At 34.3% G+C, this 20,860-nt stretch overlaps 1 protein-coding gene and 2 pseudogenes across 2 annotated transcripts; 1 reads left to right on the forward strand and 2 right to left on the reverse strand.

Annotated features, from left to right (window-relative positions):
• Window positions 1–8,784: 8,784 nt before the first annotated feature.
• LOC143551783 (dirigent protein 22 pseudogene) lies at window positions 8,785–9,395 on the reverse strand (annotated as a pseudogene).
• A 3,535-nt stretch (window positions 9,396–12,930) lies between these two features.
• On the forward strand, window positions 12,931–14,882 carry LOC143551784 (large ribosomal subunit protein eL21z/eL21y-like). The gene is made up of 2 exons (XM_077042143.1): window positions 12,931–13,201; window positions 14,571–14,882. The coding sequence occupies exons 1-2, from the start codon at window positions 12,965–12,967 to the stop codon at window positions 14,826–14,828; spliced, it is 495 nt and encodes a 164-aa protein (XP_076898258.1). The 5' UTR covers window positions 12,931–12,964; the 3' UTR covers window positions 14,829–14,882.
• Window positions 14,883–16,546: 1,664 nt separating this feature from the next.
• On the reverse strand, window positions 16,547–18,143 carry LOC143551746 (F-box/kelch-repeat protein At3g06240-like; annotated as a pseudogene). Its single transcript, XR_013138550.1, has 2 exons — window positions 17,950–18,143; window positions 16,547–17,415 (listed from the first exon to the last, which is right to left on the reverse strand). The product of XR_013138550.1 is annotated as an F-box/kelch-repeat protein At3g06240-like (transcript).
• Window positions 18,144–20,860: the final 2,717 nt, after the last annotated feature.

Raw genomic sequence — 20,860 nt, forward strand, 5'->3', positions numbered from 1 at the left:
ACATTTTCACAGTTTGTTAAATTACCGATTTAAGCATCTACACTGTAGAATGAGTTGCATTAAAATGTATATAATGGGTCAGAATGGGTCAAACTAAAAAAAGAAAATGATTGAAATGGGTCAAAACGGTTTGACATTTCTCGAGTTTTTTTTTAATGGAACGAGAAAAACAGAGAAAACTTTTTAGTATTTTTAGTTTTTTAGTTTTTGACTTATATTTCAAGTTATAAATTTGTAATTATTTTTTTTGAATTTTGTAATGAGGGGTTTTTTTAATCTCAACCCATTTTGACCCATTTCAAAAACCCTTCATTAAAAAATTCAAAAAAAATAATTAAAAAATCATAACTCGAAATATAAATCAAAAACTAAAAAGTAAAAGTACTACAAAGTTTCTTTCGTTTTCTCGTTCCAAAAAAAAAGAAAAAGAAAAAGAAAAAAAAAACCTTCAAGAAATGTCAACCGTTTTGACCCGTTTCAATCATTTTCTTTTTTTAGTTTGACTCATTTTGACCCATTATATACATTTTAATACAACTCATTCAACCCAATGGGTCACATTTGCCACACCTAAAAAAATAAACAAACCGAACGTTCAATGAACCGTTTGGTGGAAGTATATTTATGTTCGTTTTTTTAATAAACGAACGAATATGAAGTATGAACGATCTTTTTGTTCATTTAGTTAAACGAACGAACATGAGTGCATGCCTCGTTCGTTCATTTATGCTTGTGAACATTTGTTCATGTATGCTCGTTTATGTTAGTTTGTTTACATTCATTTATGTTTGATAATTTACTTTGTTTAAGTTCGTTCGCTTACGTTTTTTTTATATATTTGTTTGAAATACTTAGGCGCGTTGTAATTTTGTCTAATTTTATGAAATTTTAATATCACTTCTTAAAATTTAGTCTAGTTTTATTAGTTTTTTAACCGGTGTTCGCTTAGTTATGTTCGTCCATCTATGTCCATTCGTTTGTGTTCAATTATGATCGTGAACCGTTTGTTTATACTATTAACGAACAAACACTAGGGCTGTCATAACATGTCGGACAAGACACAATGACCTGTGGTGCTAAACACGAACACGACACGATAACTAATCGTGTCATTTTTTTCCAAACACGAACCTGTTTAGTAACATGTTAACCTGTTAAGACCTGTTAAGAGACCTGTTTAAAGATTCAGTGAATAATACATGTGTAACGAAACCGAAATTTATTAAAATGAGCATAAATGTCTTAATTAATTGATAGCCCATAACATATTTGAAACAAAAAACCACAAATCAAGAACATACTTGAAATAAAGACGACAAATCCATAGCATAGTTGAAACAAAAAACCATAGAAGTAAATCATAATATACATAAAAGATATAATAAAAAATATAATATCGGGTTAGTGAAATGTCGTTACTTTAGGTTTAAGACTTTAGGAATGCGCGGTGTAAAATAAAAATCCACACAGGTTACTAACAGGATAACAGGTCTTTAACCTTTTAAGACACGAATTTAAACATGTCTTAAACAGGTCAACCTGTTTAAGACACGAAACCTGTTAAGCTCAAACCCAAACCTGTTAAAACCCATGTTGTGTTAACAGGTCCGTCTCAGAAACTGACAGTCCTAACGAACACGAACACGCTCATTTTCTTAACGAACAAACAAGAAAACCGGTTCATTTACAATAATTGTATCTTTCATATATCTAGTAGAACTTCCATTGAATGAAGTCTAATATTAGCATAGAATATTTATCGAACCGGTAATGTTAAGAAGGTGGTTTCCATATAATGCCTGCAATAATGTGACTGATATGAGAAGGCAAACAAACAAATAAATAAATAATGTGCATGAAAACTTTAATGCAACTTTACAAAAACCTCAGTACACTAGTTGAAGTATCAAGACAGTCGAACTAACTAACTAATAAATGCGCCCGTAAGTTCATTGAGCGTGACCAATAATGTAACATTTGAAACATTAAGAACCATTAAGCTTTTGAATTCACAAGTTTGATGGTGTCACATTTATTATCATGCTACTGTGAAACTACTGCATAAGTGTAAATGCTGATAAAATAATAAGGTATATGAATAAACAGTGTTTTATAAGGTGAAATGGTGAATGCACACTATAATAGCAAAAAAAATTACTCTGGTTCAAAAAAAAAAAAAAACTCGGTTTTGCACCTGCGGTTGATCAATGGAGCCTGCATTGTTGATAACAAGAAGTGTAGGTGTCTTCATTCTTCAATGAACTTAGCCAACATAATAAAAAGTCACACTAAGCTGAGTAAAGTCCGAGAGCCCGTATCCTGTACATTCAGCCCATATTAGGGGTGTGCAAGAAACCGAAAAAACCAATTCAAAACCGAAAAATCCAAACCGAAAAAACCGAACTGAAACAAAAACCGACGGTTCGGTTTTATGTTTTTGTAAAAACTGCACTAACGGTTCGGTTTTGGTTTTGCATGTAAAAAAAATGAACCAAATTCCTAAATTTTTGTGTTTTTATATTTTATATTAAGTAATTTATAAGAATTTAATAAATATGTAACTCCAATATTTTAGATCAAATGTATAATAGTCTATTATTTTACAATTAGCAAAATTATTTATAACTAAATTAATTATTTTTTGTCAACTTTTTTTTCGGCTTAAAATTTTCAAGCTCAAATGGCAAAAACCGAAAATTCCGAAACCGAACGGTTTCTAAATCTCCAAAAACCGAAGTTTTAGTTTTCGGTTTGGTTTTGGCCAAAAAAACGCACCGAACCACACCACTCACACCCCTAGCCCATATTACTGTCCAAGAACAGTCGATATAAAATTACTGATCTTTTTGGATCATTCACATTGAGTAAAAACTAAAAACAAATGCAGTTATAACTTATATCCTTTTAGAAGTTCAAAGTTTCATATTTATCCATCTAAATTCATAAGATCATATTTATGTTAAAACACTGCAAATGACAGTCTGTTTCACTAAATATACAAATAAGAAAACAACATTTTTATAGCGAAACATCAAAGTCCGTAAAGTTTCAGTAAAACAGATTGTTATACATAACAGTTTATATCTAATTTACCACGGAAAAAAAACAATTTGATATTTTTAGTGTTTCGAAATAGTAGATATAATATTATAAAATTTAGAAGAGTGAACTGCGGTTTTCGTCTATATGGTTTGTCCAAATCTGCGGTTTTAGTCCAATAGTTTCAAATTTGCGATTTTTGTCCCTGCGGTTTCATTTCACTTGCAATCCCGTTAAGTCTGGTTGTTAAACCCATTAGCGTGCCCCTAACGTGAGGGGCATTTTTGTCCTTTTTCTCCGCAAATAAGCCCCGGTCGTAATCCGCAAGCCCCCCTCACGTGAGGGGCTGGGGTGTATTTGAGGGAAAAAAGGACAAAACTGCCCCTCACGTGAAGGGTACGCTGATGGTTTTAATGACCAGACTTAACGGGGTTAATGAATTCGGGTTTAATTGCAGGTGAAGTGAAACCACAGGGATGAAAATCACAAATTTGAAACTATTGAAGTAAAACTGCATATTTAAACAAATCACAGAGACGAAAACTACAGTGTACTCAATTTAGAAAGATATATACATATATATATGAAATTGAATTTATGAACAAATATTAAGGATCAGCCGACATGTTCACATGTAGTCATGAAAGATTACACCAATGCTGACTAGTGGTAGTTTCAGATACAAACTAAACACATATATCATTCATAATGTGAGTTCAAGCAAAACACTGACAAACTTTAATCTCATAACTACCCATTTAACAGAATATTTAGATGTCACGGCTGTTGACCCGGTCAACTGATGACCGAGTTTGAGAAGTATTAAATGATAACTATAAAGTCTACTAAAATGAACTATCAATACGCAATGGGGTAGTAAATGCCATTTTCTATAGGCGAATGATGATATCCTTGATATGGAGTCGGAACTGCTAACTAGCATGAATGCGCTAACTATGAATACGATGCCTGAAGATAAAGTAACAACAAAATTTTAGTTAAACATATGGCAGCTATCAGAGTTAATGCTTATTATCCTAAAGAACAATGGTTTATGCTTTCGAAGGTAATCATCGCTTGATTATTTCAATGTAACAAATAGGGGCGTGCGTGGTGCGGTTCGGTGTGGTTATTGACTAAAACTGAACCAAAAAACCAAACTTTCGGTTTTATGATTTTTTAAAACCGTTCGGTTTCGGTTTTTCGGTTCGGTTTTGGATGCGGTTTTTTCGGTTTTGCTAATCGAGCCAAAATATTTTAGGCAAAAAAAAACACTTGACCCAAGATATTGAAATTGGGCATGATATTTTTTTTTCTTTAAATTAATGATTAATAGAATATTAAAATATTTGGGTTTCAAATATTAAAAGTTAAGAAAAGATACATTTAAAAACAAAAATCAAAATAAAAGTACTAGTACTATTAGTTATTAACCATATATATTAGTTATTAACCATATGTTAAAACTAAACAAATGGTCGTCGGTAGATATTGTTTTAATGGTTACGGTTAAGATATTATGATTATTTCAATTTTTTTCGTTATTTCGGTTCGGTTTGGTTTTTCCGGGTTCTTAACAAAAAACAAAACCGAACCAAAACCAATATTTTGGTTTTTGCTAAAGTTCAAAACCGAACCCTCGGTTTCTAATTCGGTTGGGTTTTTTTGGTTCGGTTTTTTTGGTTTTATCGGTTTCAATTCGGTTTTTTTCGGTTTTGTGCACACCCCTGCTAGTTATTACTATAAATGAAAGTGCAGATACATTGTCAACTTCGAAAGATAAATTAAAACCGGAACTATAGGCAGTAATCTTGAATCATGCTTCTAACTAGTAAATATGGTACCATACTCACTACATTAAGTAGAACAAAATTTAAACTGCCCAATGGTTACTACTTGATACTATGACTGTATGAATCATGATATACATGAAAGAATTTTTAAACAGTTATTCACATGACTCATGTAAGATACTTTGTAATGATTATCTTTGTAAAAATCTTGGTTCGGGTTAGTAAACGATTGACGGCTTGTCACACGCTTCAAATCAACTTAATCCCACTTAGTGCAGAGTCTACAAACACTAAGAACCAAGGTGTGTGCAAAGTCGGTTCGGTTATGGGGCTTAACCATATCCATAACTGAATGTTGTGTTAACCATAGGTTATGGTTCGGGCAAGTTGAGACACGATAAATGCTCAAAATTCTACGAATTCCAGACGAACCGGTCTAAAACATCCAAATATGTCTAAAGGCCCCAAAAAGAATCGTGTGTTTATGTTATGCGCCTTTCTTGTCTCAGGCGCTCGCATTTTATGTGCCTTGCGTCTTTGACAACTATGTGTGAAGTGTATTTTTTTTTTAATTTGTGTAAAGTGCGGTTTTCGTCATTGTGTTTGTTCAGACTTGCTATTTCAGTCCAAAAGTTTAAAATGTGCTATTTCCGTCATTTTCATTGGAATTTTCATTTTTCTTCCATCTCATTAACATATTTTGGACTAAAAATCCATATTTTAACAAACCACGGGGACGAAAATTGCAACGAAATGAAACTCTTGTGACGGAAATAGCAAATTACAAACTTTTGGACTGAAATATCAAATATGAACAAACCACAGGACGAAAACCGCATTTTACATTTTTTTTCCTCTTTTCCTATTGATGGTTCCGTTATGGTGTTCCAAGCTCAATTATAAAGGTTTTGAAGCTAAATTATGGTGTTCCAAGCTACGTTATAAATAGTTGAGACGTAAATTTAAACGTTCAAAGCTAGAAACGGACGTTTAATAAATGAAATTAGAAATATAAAATTTGGAAAAGCACGAACGTAGAAAGTTCGGTTCGGTTTCAGACTTTCAGTTATTAACGAAGATACATTATTAACCATTTAACCGTAACCATAATTGAACGGACGGTTAATTAAATTCACTTAACCATAACCATATGTTTCGTTCGGTGATGATTAATTTCAGTTGACGAAGACACATTATTAACCATAACCATAACTCAATGGTCAGTTAATTAGATTCACTTAACCGTCGGCTTAATTTATATCTACCGGTTTAATATTTGTTGGGCTATTGGACTAGGATGTCTCTGTTGGGTCGGGTCGGATTGGACCGGACTGGACTAGACTAGACTAGCCCAAAAATCAAAACGATTATTATGGAAGTTGAACATGAGAACTAGGGGGTGTAAATGAGTCGAGATGAGCTTTAGCTAGACTAGGCTCGAGTTTGGCTATTTTATTTACGAGAGCTTGAGCACGAGCTAGGTTCGTGCGTCGTTTTTAGAAGCTTAGGCTTGAATCGTGTGTTAATTATTAATTAGTTTTTTAAGGTTTTAAGTATTTATATGTATTTTGAGTAAACCATAAACTAGCCTAAACTCGGATCGAGCTCAGTTGATGTGAGATTAAAGATGAACCAAAAGAACAAAACCTAAATGAATGTTAATGTAAACCGAAGCCGATATGAACTGAATCGATAACCGAAGTCGGTTAGGAATACGTATCTGAAAGACAAATCAGTAATTTTAATTAACAGTTGGTCTGTTTTTAAAAAGTATTTTATGTGTAATCGTAAAGGGCATTTTAATCATTTCACGTGTATTTAACTCAAAAAAACTAATACTCATCCATGCCTAGGGTCATTTGTGTTCCGTTTTAGATATAGTGGGAATGTGTTAATTTTTCAAACTTAAATACCAAACTTGTAATTTAGGAAAAAAACACACACACACGAACCATCTCAGGCCAACCGGTATACACTAGTGGGAGTGCCCACATGTCTAATGTGTGATGTGGCAGCCTACATGGCACCTCTTACGCGAGGGGTGTCCCTGGAACACCCCCTCCCCGGAGGCTGTGAATTTTCTTAGCAAAGCTCAGCGTATCGTGCATGGTACTTTTTCAGCTCCTAAGCCCCAACGTTTCGTCTTTAGTAGGATTGACTTTGTTATTAAAAAAATAGATGCGACGCAGCTTCTTGCCCGTTTATCTATCATTTTATTGTAACCGTTTTTTATTTTAACGAGAAAGCAAAGTATAGTTTCGGTTAAAAAAACAATAATAATAATAAGATATTATTATTTTCAAACCTAAACCGGCGACAAATGCATGCCAACACCTCCCTCCCCCTCAAAATCGCCAAAAGGACGGTGTTCACTGCGACATTGGGGCGATTTCTCCATTTATCGCCTCGCTACACTTAGCCTAAGTGTATGAATTGCCATTTAATAAAAAAAGGAAAAGAAACTTGTAACTATACATTATAGTCGCCCTATATGAAAGTATCAAGTATCAACAATGGCGGCCTTATGGGGTGGTGGATAGTGGTGATTTGATGGTCAACGGTCAAGGTGGCTCCTAACGTAGAAAATAATGCATACAAATAATGAAGACTGGTTTAGAAAGAAAATGGTTGTTTATGATAAAAAGGTCAACCGTTATGTTTTCACACTCAATTGCTCGTTTTTAATCAGCTAATAATTAGGCCATGTGTAGTTAAAACTAAGTATATCCGGACATTTTACGTCATGTGACGAATAATCAGTTTTTGGACATTTTGTAAAAAGTAAGTGTAGTTGAATAATGCCCTCAAAACGCCTCCCTCCCTCCCTCCCCCCCCCCCCCTCTCTCTCTCTTGCAGTAGTGTGTGGTGCGGTTCGGTGCGGTTTTTGGCTAAAACCAAACGGTTCGATTTTTTTGGTTTCAGTTTTTCGGTTTTCGTTTTGGTTTCGGTTTTTACGGTTTTTTCCATTTGAGCTTTAAAATTTTAGGCCGGAAAAAAAGTTGGCAAAAAATAATGAATTTAGATATGAATATTGTTGTTAATTGTAAACTAATAAACTATTATACATTTGATCAAAAATATTTGAGTTACATATTTATTAAATTCTTATAAATTACCTAATATAAAAAAATAAAAATATAAGATTTCGGTTCGGTTCGGTTTTTCAGTTTGTTTTACATGCAAAACCAAAACCGAACCGTTAGTGCGGTTTTTACAAAACCTAAAACCAAACAGTCGGCTTATGTTTCGATTCGGTTTGGATTTTTTGGTTTTTTCGGTTTCTTGCACACCCCTACTCTCTCTCTCTCTCTCACACATGACCCTCAAATTTCGAGTCAACCTCACGTTGTGTATAAAACGCTGACATCCAGATGCCATCCAAAACGTCAGGAGAAGGGGGGTGTTTTCCAGCATTTTAGCCTCAAAACGCCCCAAGATGCCATTGACTACGAATGGGCTTACAAGTTAAATTTCTCGATATATGTTGATTATGTTTTTTCATGAACACACATCTTTAAATACATTTATACATATACTATCAGGATTAATATATTCGATCATATTCGTAATGCATTATGCCTCTCCTGTCAAATTAGAATAGAACAATTTAGCCTTTACATGTGAGACATTTTATTACCATCATGTCATGTAAGATTCGTGGATAACTAGATATATATTTATATGCGTGTGTAAAATACGGAAATATAACCTATTTGGCTACCCAAAAGTCACTAGCAAGCGTCTTTGTTCTTTTGTATATGAGGCGGACGGGTTGGTTTTCTAACACAAACCTATCGGCGGTATGCAGGGATTTTATGATGAAATTGTGTTGACGTTATCATAGAGGCGTATACGAATAATACATGTTTGTTTTCCACTTTTTTTAAAAGCAAAATAAAAATTAAATCTTATTTATTCAAAAATACGACTCAAAAGGTACAATACGAAACAAGATAAAATTTCAAAAAGTGAAGTAAACTAGTAATGAAGAACGTAAAGATTAAACTCCACAACTGCATCACCATTGTTCATATTAAAAGTATGAGTTCTAGCTTCCGCATAACCACGCGCAAATCTAAAAAGCCCACTTCCTCCAATAATCGGCAACTCTCTAACCGGTGACATCACTTGATTCCGACCCAAAATACTCAACGAGCTACCATTATATTTTCCTTCAACAAACACATAGTTCATAGCCATCAACAATCCCATTTCATTCAAACTCGCTGACGTATACATCCCTTGTGCTCTACCAACTAGTCTAGAGGTTCGTTCAGGACCAATTGTCAATGGGTTGTCAATCATGGTAATGTCACCAAAACCAGTCGCGGCAGTGCGGTTGGTCCTGGTGGCTTCAACAATCCTGATGGCCGTGGCATTCGGTCCAGCGACTATGTCATGAAAGTAGAAACGGAAATGACTTAGTTTTTGCTTTCGCAAACCTAAAGATTTTTGTGATAGCCTTCTTGAAAATTCTTGGGATTCAACATTAACTAGCAAAGATATAACAAGAATGGTGAAAATAATGATAGCATTGTTTGATGCATATTTGGCCATTGTGGGATGTTGATATTGCAAAGGAAAGAAATATAAGAGTTGGTGTCATATGCCTCTTTGGAAGGTTGGTTTATATACTACAAAAAAAAATAAAATAAAATAAAATAAATCTAGAAGGCTTTTGTGTTATAGTATTCAAAGTTTGAATATTGTGCGTGTACGGGGTAATGGGAATAAGTCGTGTTTAACTTTTATTATTTATTTTGTAAGTAATATGGTTAACCTTCTAGTAATATGGTTCACTAGATGTGTACTATTTACGATTATGTAGTATGCTTTAAAACGATAAGAATGATTTGATCGGGTTGATAATTTTTGTCTCTCGGTAGGTTTTATGGAGATTCAGAATCAACTTGGTATTCAAGAAAAACGTAAAAAAGATAAAATAAATCTTTGTTGATATTTACATTTTTTTCTTTCATTTGATACAGCAGTAAGAAATAAAAATTTTATAGAATCAAGTGGTTTAAACACCCATTATTGTATATATAATTATTTTCTTTACCTATCGTCTTTCTAGGTTTGTTTCTTAATATATTTTTGTCTTTTAAAAAACGAGAATATCTCATAAAATAGTAACCAACTTTTAAAATTGTTCTAATTAGGTCACTCATGCATATTTTCCTCAAATCGGGTCACTAAATCTTCAAATCGAGTCTCACCGATTTTTTTGTGCGTCAAGAAAGAAATGGATGATAAGATGTGAAGGTCGGTATTTGCAATATATGTAGTTAAATTTAAAAAAACGTTAATTGTATTAAAATTCAAAAATGAAAAATGAAAAACAAAATCGAGTCCCAAAGTCAACATAAAAAATAGATAAAAAGATTTCGTATGTGAAACAAAAAAGAAAAACATTAAAAAAGCATGTTAAAGCCTTTAATTTAATAAAATATGAAAGTTGAGTGACCTAATTAGAACACTTTTTAAAGTTGAGTGACATAATTGAAACACTTTTGAAACGTGACTACTATTCTAAAAAATTGCTCATTCAAAAACACAAACAAACTTTGAAGTATGTATTTGAACATGTTAGATATGTAAAATGATCTTATAGGATGTTTTGTATACATATAGGGTATTAAAAAAATAGAAATTTTGGTTTTTGAACTTTTGTAGTAAGTGCTACATGTTCTAATTAAGCTTTCACTTATCCAATCGAATTCAAATTTGCTATTTGTTGGAGATTCGTAAGATAACCTTCGGATAATCTATGAGTCGTGAAATACTTTCATATCAAAATAATTTAGTGGTTCATCTGAGTTTTGCAATCGGATAAAACTTATCACGAGACAAGAACTTTGTATGAGTGATTGTGTGAACTTTTATCGAGAGCATTACCAGACGACAATCAAAGTCGTGTTAGCATGAATGGGTCAGAAATTGCCTTCAACAATTATTCATTTGATATTCGAACTGCATTAAAATCGTTTCCAAATTCTGTCATCGAATATATGTGACGGATTCATAAATTAATATTATAATGACTTTTAACGAATCAACCATTGTACAAATAAAATAATAAAAAAATAAAGTTCATCTAAATATATTTTTTAAATTATGGTAAAAGTTTTAGCAATGTTATTGGTCTTCAATTATTCATCTAAACTTGGTCAAAAGTATGAAAAACAATGGAGGCATGAAGCTTCCTTTAATGGGGTTGTACTTTATTTGTACCGTCTTAAATGGGATTAGGTGACAATAGTTGCACAAGTGACAAGACTTAATTTCTCCATAATTTTGTAACTTAGACGTCAAATTTGAAACCAAGCACATGTGAATATATATGTAATATTGTAATATCTAAATGACTAACATTCATCTCATTTTTGGACATATAGTAATTATAAATGTGTAAGGCTACGGCATTTATAAAACTTCAACACCAAATGTCTTTCAAAGTATATCCTATTGTAGTATTGTGACTGATTTAGATCAACTTTGATCGATCAATACTAATACAATATAGTTAACTCTGACAAAGTATAACTGTATTTAACTGGTATTAGCAAAATATGTATAATTAAGATTCATCAAGTTTAGTTGTCAATAACCATTGCTAACCTATACTAACTAATATAGTCATGTTTGGTTGCTATTGACCTAGATTTAATAGCTTGTTACGGGGTTTGTTGGTAATAGTCGACGAATTACAATGACTAAAAAAAACAAACAAATGGTGATTTGATTACCGATGATCTTTAAAAGGATTTTACTTATTTCTCGCCTGACTATGTTTAATATAACTTAGAAATACTTGGAAGGAAGCTTGGAGATACAGACTACATATATATGTTTTTTGTTGGGTCAATTGCTTTGTGAGCGTGAAGAATAAAATGCCATTGTTCCTTATTTCAACAAGGCATAAAGTTTTTGTTCCCCTCTTTTAGATGTTTTGCATACGGATCATACCAATCGTCGATACCTAGTAGCAACCAAAAATTAGTAATTCATAGGGTCGTTTTATTTAATAACAATGGGTTAATAGATGAGAAAATAAAAAAAATACCACTAGAAAGACTAATCTAATCTTATAATGATGTACACCTCAAATATACACACCAGTTTTAGTAGAGATGCACAAATCGTTTTTTTTTTCTTTCAAAGAACCAGTTCCCGATAGGGAGTTAGTTCTAGTTTAATCAACAAAATCAAGAACCAGGTAGAGATTAAATCGGTTCCAAGTAGGTTCGAGTTTTTGACTGAGTAAAGATGGAACCGGCTTTAGTGGTTCCAGTCAGGGCCGGCCTTAGAGTATGGCCGGGTAGTCGATGGCCACATACCCGACACCCCATTAGGCCCGATTTTTTTTTAAATTATATGTATTTTTATGAAAAAATATGTATAATCAATGTTTCAACACAATTACATAACCATTAACTTGGTCTAATGGCTTAGGGGTATAACATCTAACCAAAAGGTTATGAGTTTTTTAGTCTTATTTGAGACATTTTTAAGCTTATTTTTATACAAAAGTTTTTTTGGACAACTCAAATCATAATCAAGTAAGTCAATTTAAATTAAATTGTTTGGACCCAAAAATATGTTCGTTTTACTTAAGGCCCAAAAAAATTTCGTCGTTGGCCCAAAACTTTTTTCACCTCCTCGGAGCCGACTAGTTACAGTATGTACCGACAGTTCAAGTATGGTTGGCTTCAAAACCAGTTCATGTACGTCGGGTCGGATCTTGAACCATTTCCCCCTTTTTGTTTCTTAGGCAAGTAGAGGTGCATAAATCGCGTTAAGAAGTTGCACCATTTAAGGGGTATTTTTTGGATATTTTTAAGGTACAAATTTGGTATTAGAAAAATCCGTTTTCGGTTATTGGAAAAACCCAGTTCCATCCGGTTCGAGTTTTCGGGTATTATCGAGTACAAATCGGTCTGGTTCATGTACGGGTTTTGGTATGGAAATACATACCCTATCCGTACCCTACAGGCACTATGGCCCAAATAAACAGCCCAACACACTCACAAACCCTAATCAAACATCCAATTTAATCCAACCCCCATATAAAACCAACACTCGTAGGGTTTCATCTCTTCAGCCTCCACCTAATCCAACCATTAACAACAATGCCGGCCGGACACGGGTTAAGGTCACGAACCAGAGACCTGTTCGCCAGAGGCTTCAGGAAGAAAGGTACCATTCATCTTTCCACATACCTTAGAACCTATCACGTTGGTGATTACGTGGATGTTAAGGTCAATGGAGCTGTGCATAAAGGTATGCCGCATAAGTTTTACCATGGACGCACTGGCCAGGTCTGGAATGTTACTAAGCGTGCCATTGGTGTTGAGATGAACAAGCAGGTTAACTTTATTATTATTTGTTATTATTTGTTTGATTTGGTTAATTAGTTGTTTAGTTATTTAGCATTTAGGTTAATTGTAATGTTTTAGGTGGTTTGATTAGTTATGATTTAGTCTAAGCAGTTAATGTGGAAAAATATCAGTTTAGGACCAATATTTGAGATATCGGTTATCGTGGCGAAGAAATATCGGTAATTTTACTATCATGCATTAATATCATGCAGAGTTTATATATATATATATATATATAGCAGTTTAACAATAATAATTCAGTATACTCTCTTAGGATTAACAAATTAACCTTTTGCAACTTGCTAAACATGAACAATTGTAGCAGGTAGGAACTGATTAAGACTTTAAAACACTAACATTCAACACTAAAATTTGAAAATTAAGACTTAAAACATTGATATTGGGAATGTTGCTGGTATATCGGTGAATTGTCGGTCAATATCGCTGATATTATCGGTACTGATATTCTGATCGATATTTCATGTGAGCACTGATAACAGAGATACCGTCGAGATACTACAGAGAATGACTGTATAGGTTTTTACGGAAGCAATTGGATTAGTAGTAAGGAGATTAGATTGATTAAATGCTTGAAATGACCTGAGCTTTATTGTGCTTGAGCTTAATGTAAAGTTTGTTTAGGTTTTGAGATTAAGATTGAGCTCGAGCATTGAATGGGAAGTTTGGAAGATTGTTTAGGATTGTTGAGTCTTAACATAATAACAGGTTATGTGTATTTGTGACGTTTAGTTTTTTTGGACTTTTGTGTATTAATTTTTCACTGCATAGGTGAGCCTACATGAGTTTAGGCTTGTTCCAAGTTTTTATAAAATTTATAAAATAATTAAAAATGTTATTGAAATGATTATTAATAAATAATTTACAAGCTGATCTATAGCTTGTAAATTTGACTTACATTCCAAGCTCGTGCTTTAAAAAAGTTTTCGAAACTATCCGAGTTCTAGCTTTCAAAAGTCATAAAGAGCCGAGTTTGAGCTTTTAAAAAGAGTTTGAAATGAGAAATGAACCGAGCTTGAGTTTTGGAAAAAGTGCTCGAAATGAGCCTGGCTTGAATCTTTATAGGTCAAAACTAGCAGTGTTTTATAGCCTTGTCAAGTTCAGGCTCATCTTGTTTTGCACTGCTAATGAAGATATGAATGATATCGGGATAAAGTAAAAGATCAGTATGCTTTGTATATGTATTTTGCATTCACAATGATTTTAACTTTTAAGTCTCTAAATTGCATGCTTATATGTTGCAATTATGCTTGACTATTTAAAACATTAAAAGCTACAATTTTATTCGTTATAATGGTTTATATAAACCATTTTAATGTTATTTTGTTTTATCATGCAGGTTGGCAACAGAATCATCAAGAAAAGAATCCATGTTCGTATCGAACACGTGATGCCATCAAGGTGCACCGAAGAGTTCAAGCAAAGGGTTAAGAAGAATGACCAACTGAAAGCTGAAGCCAAGGCTAAGGGTGTGGTCATTAGCACCAAAAGACAGCCATTGGGACCTAAACCCGGGTTCATGGTTGAAGGTACAACTCTAGAGACAGTTACTGCTATTCCATACGATGTTGTCAACGATCTCAAGGGCGGTTACTAGGTTGAATCTTTTCTGGATTGTGTTCATTTTTGTTTCCTTCACATTTTGAAACACCAGAACTTATGTTTTGTGTTTTGATTATTATCTTTAATCTAGAACTTTTGTCATTAATTTTTTATGTTTTAGTTAATTTATGCAACTTCATGAGCGACGTTTATCAACGCCCTGCTTGCGGTGCGCGCATATAATGTATATATGTGTGAACCCTCGGGTGGGCAAAAGTAAAATTGCACTAATTTTAACGTTATTTTACTAATCTCGTGAAAATAACGTTAAAAGTGGCGGAAGGTTAATCAGGCATCATGTGGTGGCGTTGATAGCCGAAAGACAAGGGCACATGCACCGATCAGCCGGTGTCCCGATGATTGAGTGCTATGTGTCTTATGTCCAAGGCTTGATGCAAAACTACTATCGAGCCGGGGGTCTCACCGGAAGCAGCCTCTCTATCCCATAGGGATAGAGGTAAGGCTGTCTACATCTTACCCTCCTCAGACCCTACCATAGCATTGCTATTGGTGGGATATACTGAGTACGATGATGATGATGATGAGCGACGTTTATCATGCTAAACTTTCTGATGAAACAAAGTCTGATTAATTATACACATCCATTGACCAACTCATTTCACATCTGTATAGTAAACCCTAGATCTAAATCCCCAAAAATCAAAATGTTTGATAACATTCCTTTCGAAATGCAAATCGAAATCCTCAAACGAGTTCATCTTGTCAAATCGTTGATTCAATTCCGATCGATTTTTATCGACAGCTCCGAGTTCATCGCTGATCACAATGTCATCCACGCTCACCCGCATCATCTACTGCGAAGTTTCTATTGCATAGTAGATGGCGTGCAAAAATATGTTTCCATTGTTGATGACAATATTTTCCCGCACCACAGGTATTATCCTTGGGCTTTACCCCAAGATATTGCGCTAGCTAGGAGTGTGTTAATGATCGATTGTTCTCACGGATTGGTGTGTTTGTGTTTGCGTTTTCGGGAGGAGGAAGTGGTGGTTGTTTGGAATCCTATTAGAAAATCTGTTAGTATATTACTGCCGTTGGGATCAAGTTTTGTTGCTTTTGGGGTTTGTCCGAAAACTATTGACCCTAAGATCGTTAGGCGTATGGCCCCGTTAATACTGTGGATTGGAAGGTTGGGGTTTTTACGTTAAGTACCGGGACTTGGAGAATCATATCGATGAATATGTTGCTTTGTGATTTTCTATGCGTGTGAGAAGAATCGACTAAAATGGTTAGTCGAAAACTCGAAATGATATAAATGAAATAATAGTCACCCGTTTAACTAATTATTTAAATCTAAAAATGTACTTCTCATCTAGTTATATATTTGAAAGTTTATTTATACAAAAAACAACCTCTTTAAATATGATCTTTTATGTTACAATGACTGTCCCTAACTCTATTATACCGCTGCACATAATCGAGTACAACGGCACACCTATTACACTACCATAGTCCATAGTAACAGCATATATATAAAGAGAAAGACACTTAACACATGCAACTGATAATAATAATACAACGAGGTATTTGAAAAGACTAGAACCAATCAACCCGACCACAAGGATCCGAGCTAGAAAAAGATTGAACAACGACGATGATTGGGATCTAACAATGTATGCTGGCAGAATAAACATAACAGACTTTTTGGACATAAATAAAACATTAGCATTAAAAGGATTGGAGATCCGCACCAGTTATCACATCGCAATAAAATCAGAGTGATTAAGCAAAAGTAGTGATTCTGTGTAAGAAGCCATCCATGGTATCGACTTATACGCCACATCCATCTCAATAACCTCGCCATGTTCTGAGCCAGGTTCAGAACCTGCAAGTTTTGTTCGAAATCCACCATCATACCAATATATATGCTCCGTCATTAATTCACCGTTCTTCCTAAACCCAAGTATTTTATACGATAGCGTATCGTACGTTCCCTTAAAAGTAACATTGAATAGTTTAGTAAACAAGGATTTCGGATCACCATTTTTTATCATCGCCCATACTTCACAAATCGGAGCATCCAAATGGATTTAATCACAACAAGCGAACCTTTACGCTTAAACATTGATAGATCTCTACACTGGGCTAAATTATCTGGGAGGTTTACCATCCCAAACTCTTCACTAGTCGTGTCAAATGAAACAATCACATTATTAGATCTAGTATCCAAATCACAAGCAACCCAATGAATAACCCCATCTATAATCACCTTATTATCTGAAAAGCGCGTAAATATATGAGGCAAACGCATATTCATCGATACACCTCTCCATTTCCCGGTACCTAACGTAAAAACCTCAGCCTTCCAATACACAGTATTAACAGGGGCCATAAGCCTAACGATCTTAGGGTCACTAGTTTCCCGACAAACCCCAAAACCAACAAAACTTGATCCTACCGGCAATAGTACACTAACATATTTTCTAATAGAAGGATTCCAAACAACAACCACTTCGTCGTCCCGACAACACAAACACAAACACACCAATCCGTGAGAACAATCGACCATTATCACATTCCTAGCTAGCGGAATATCTTGGGGTAAAGGCGAAGGATAATACCTGTGGCGCGAAGGATAATAAAAATATCATAACTTAAGATATAAATAAAAATCAAAAAACCTAAAAAAACTAAAATGTTTCCACCGTTTTTCTCGTTTAAAAAAAAAAAAAAAAAAAACCGGTCCGACCTTAACCTATTCCGACCCCAAAACAACCATTTTTTTAATTGACCCGTTCTGAACCAAACTCGTTTTTAGGGGTGCAAACGAGCCAAGCTGCTCGCGAGCTACTCGAGATCGGCTCGTAAAAAAACTCGACCGAGCCGAGCTTAATCGAGCTCAAGCCCGAGCTCGAATCTAAAAATAAGCTCGTTTAACAAACAAGCTCGAACCCGAGCTTCACTTAGCGAGCTCGAGCCGGCTCACGAGCTTGCCATTTATATAATTTTTTTAAAATATATATAATATAATAATAATAATTTATTATATATAGTGTTGGGAGAAAATAAATAAAAATAACTAAATAATATATATTATTTATTATGTAAAATATAAAAGATAAAGAGTAAATGAGCCGAGCTCGAACTTTGAATACATGTGGTGCGGGAAAGTATCGTCATCGACAATGGAAACATATTTTCGCACGTCATCTGGTGCTGCTGCTATGTAAGTTAGCAGTAGACGATGCTGCTGCGGGTGAGTGTGGTTGACGGTGTGATCAGCGATGAACTCGGAGCTGTCGATCAAAGATTTCCATTGTTTTGAAACCGATCAGAATTGAATCAACGATTTGACAGGGTGAACACGTTTCAGGATTTCGGTTTGCATTTCGAAAGGTATGTTATCGGACATTTTTTGAGCTTTGGGGATTCAACGATGACGACCTAGGGTTTACTAATAATAATGACAGAATTACAAATTTTGTCCTTTAAAATAAGACGAATTACGGTTCGTGTCCTTTTCTAAGTTTCCTTGCAGGCGGTGTACTTTAAACTTTTTTTTCCTACAAGTTATGTCCTTTACGCTAACTGGGTTAGAAAAACTCTGTTAAATCCCATCACGTGAGAAGCATGTGAGGGTAGTTTTGTCTTTTTGCCTACCCTGCAACAACTTCTTCTTCTGTTTCTGTATCTATTAACACACACACATTTCATCACCATACCTCCCACTCTTCTTCTCCATCTTCTTAACCATCTACTCCTCCGCCCACTTCCTCCTCTTCCGCCACTGGACCACCACCCTCCGCCCAATCGCCGCCAAGTTTTGTTTATTGTTTGTTTATTAATCAGTCAAGATTCAATTTTTATGTTTTGATTTCTGTTTTTTATCATTCAAACCCATTAAAGCATTCAATTACAAGAATCCGAAACCCTTGAATTCAATTCAATCTGTTTGTCTGTTTGTTTATTCTACTTCATCATCATCATCATCATCATCATCAATCAGTCCAGTCTTCAATTATTATTATTATTAGGGTTTCATTGAGCCGTATGATTGTAAAGAAAGATATGAGCTGGCGGAGAGTAGCTAATTCTTTACAGGAGTTTACTGCTCATACTGCACTCTTCTGCTTCACGCTGCTGCTCGTTCTCAAGCTTGATCATCAAGTTTTCTTCTCGTGGTGGTTCGTGCTGTTAACTGCTTTAATTTTGGCTTTTTAGGGTTTGGTTGATTTGAATTGGGGGTTTTTTTATTAGGTGGAATTGGAACCTGGGTTTTGATTATTAAACTAATTTAATGGAATTGAAACCTGGGTTTTGGTTTTTAGACTGAGTTCTGATGTATTTGATGGAATTGAAATCTGGGTTTTGATTTTTAGACTAAGTTTTGTTGTCTTTTAATAGAGGAAGTGAAGAATTAGGTGATTGTTTATGAAATTTGGATAAGAAGATGGAGAGGAGGAAGTGGGCGGAGGAGCAGATGGTTAAGAAGATGGAGAAGAAGAGTGGGAGGTATGGTGATGAAATGTGTGTGTGTGTTAATAGATACAGAAACAGAAGAAGTTGTTGCAGGGTAGGCAAAAAGACAAAACTACCCTCACATGCTTCTCACGTGATGGGATTTAACAGAGTTTTTCTAACCTAGTTAGCGTAAAGGACATAACTTGTAGGAAAAAAAAGTTTAAAGTACACTGCCTGCAAGGAAACTTAGAAAAGGACACGAACCGTAATTCGTCTTATTTTAAAGGACAAAATTTGTAATTCTGTCAATAATAATAATAATAATAATAATAATAATAATAATAGTAAATTGCGGTTTTCGTTCACGTGGTTTGTCTAAATTTGTGATTCTGGTCTAATAGTTTCAAATTTGTGATTTTCGTTTATGTGGTTTCATTTCACTTGAAATTAAACCCGAATTCACTAAACCTGTTAAGTTTAGTTGTTAAACTCATCACGTAAGAGGCAGTTTTTGTTCATTTTCTCTCTAAATAAACCCTAGTCCTAATTCACAAGCCCTCTCACGTGAAGGGATGAGGTGTATTTGGGGAAAAAGGGACAAAATTGTCCCTCGTGTAAAGGGAACGTTGATTGGTTTAACAACCAGATTTAACGGGATTAGTGAATCCGGGTTTATCGCAAATGAAATGAAAACATAGAGACAAAAATCGCAAATTTGAAACTATTGGATTAAAACTGCAGATTTGGACAAACCACGGGGACAAAAACCGCAGTTCACCTAATAATAATATAATAATAATAATAATAAACGAGCTGAAATAGTGAAATGGAGTTTCGGAAATTACTCACTAGCCAAATTCATGGTGTAGGATTAAAGCTAGGAACGAAGCAAGCTAGAACCCTTTACATAGAGAGAATAAAGAGCGATGTGTGAAAATACTTATGTTGTTAATGATGATTTGGCGAGCTATGTACAGTTTAGCAATATACAGTAACTATCTATGGCATGTGGGATAAAAATGGGAAAAATATAAGGACTCTGTATGGTTTTAGCCACTTTTAGGGAGGGTTAGGGGTGAAAACGAGCTCGACTAGGCTTGAGCTCGACTCGTTTAACTTACACGGAGTTGTTTTGATATTTATTTCTAAAGCTTTAGCTTGGCTCGTTAGTAGTTTTTCAAGCTCGAGCTCGGATCGGGCTCAACTCGTTTACTATTTATTTGTTAATTTTTGTATATTTTTTAATTAAAATTCAATATATAAAATAATATATATTATTTTGTTAATTTATTAATTATTATATACATATATATATATACATGTAAATATATATGTATATTATAAAAATCATGCAAATGGTAGGCTCGTGTAGGCTCGAGCTCGATAAGTGAAGCCCTGACTCGTTTATTAAATGAGCTTGCTTTTAGGCTCGAGCTCGTTTAAACTCGGTTCAATCGAGGTTTTTCACGAAGCTTACCTCGCAAACAGCTCGACGCGTTTACTTATACAAGGACGATCATTGTAATATAAAAGATTATATTTAAAGAGGTTGCTTTTTGTATAAATAAACTTTCAAGTATATGTTATTCTATCATTAAAAAAGTA

This window comes from Bidens hawaiensis, unplaced genomic scaffold, assembly GCF_021521415.1.
Source record: "Bidens hawaiensis isolate Kalapana, Puna unplaced genomic scaffold, B.hawaiensis_p1.1 tig00016565_1, whole genome shotgun sequence".
Taxonomy (NCBI): Eukaryota; Viridiplantae; Streptophyta; class Magnoliopsida; order Asterales; family Asteraceae; genus Bidens; species Bidens hawaiensis.

Excerpts from the sequence above, each read along its gene's own strand:
- LOC143551784 (XM_077042143.1), top strand. The coding sequence starts at position 12,965 with ATGCCGGCCGGACACGGGTTAAGGTCACGAACCAGAGACCTGTTCGCC. Across the intron at positions 13,202-14,570 it reads GTGTTGAGATGAACAAGCAG|GTTGGCAACAGAATCATCAA; the intron begins GTTAACTTTATT and ends TTTATCATGCAG.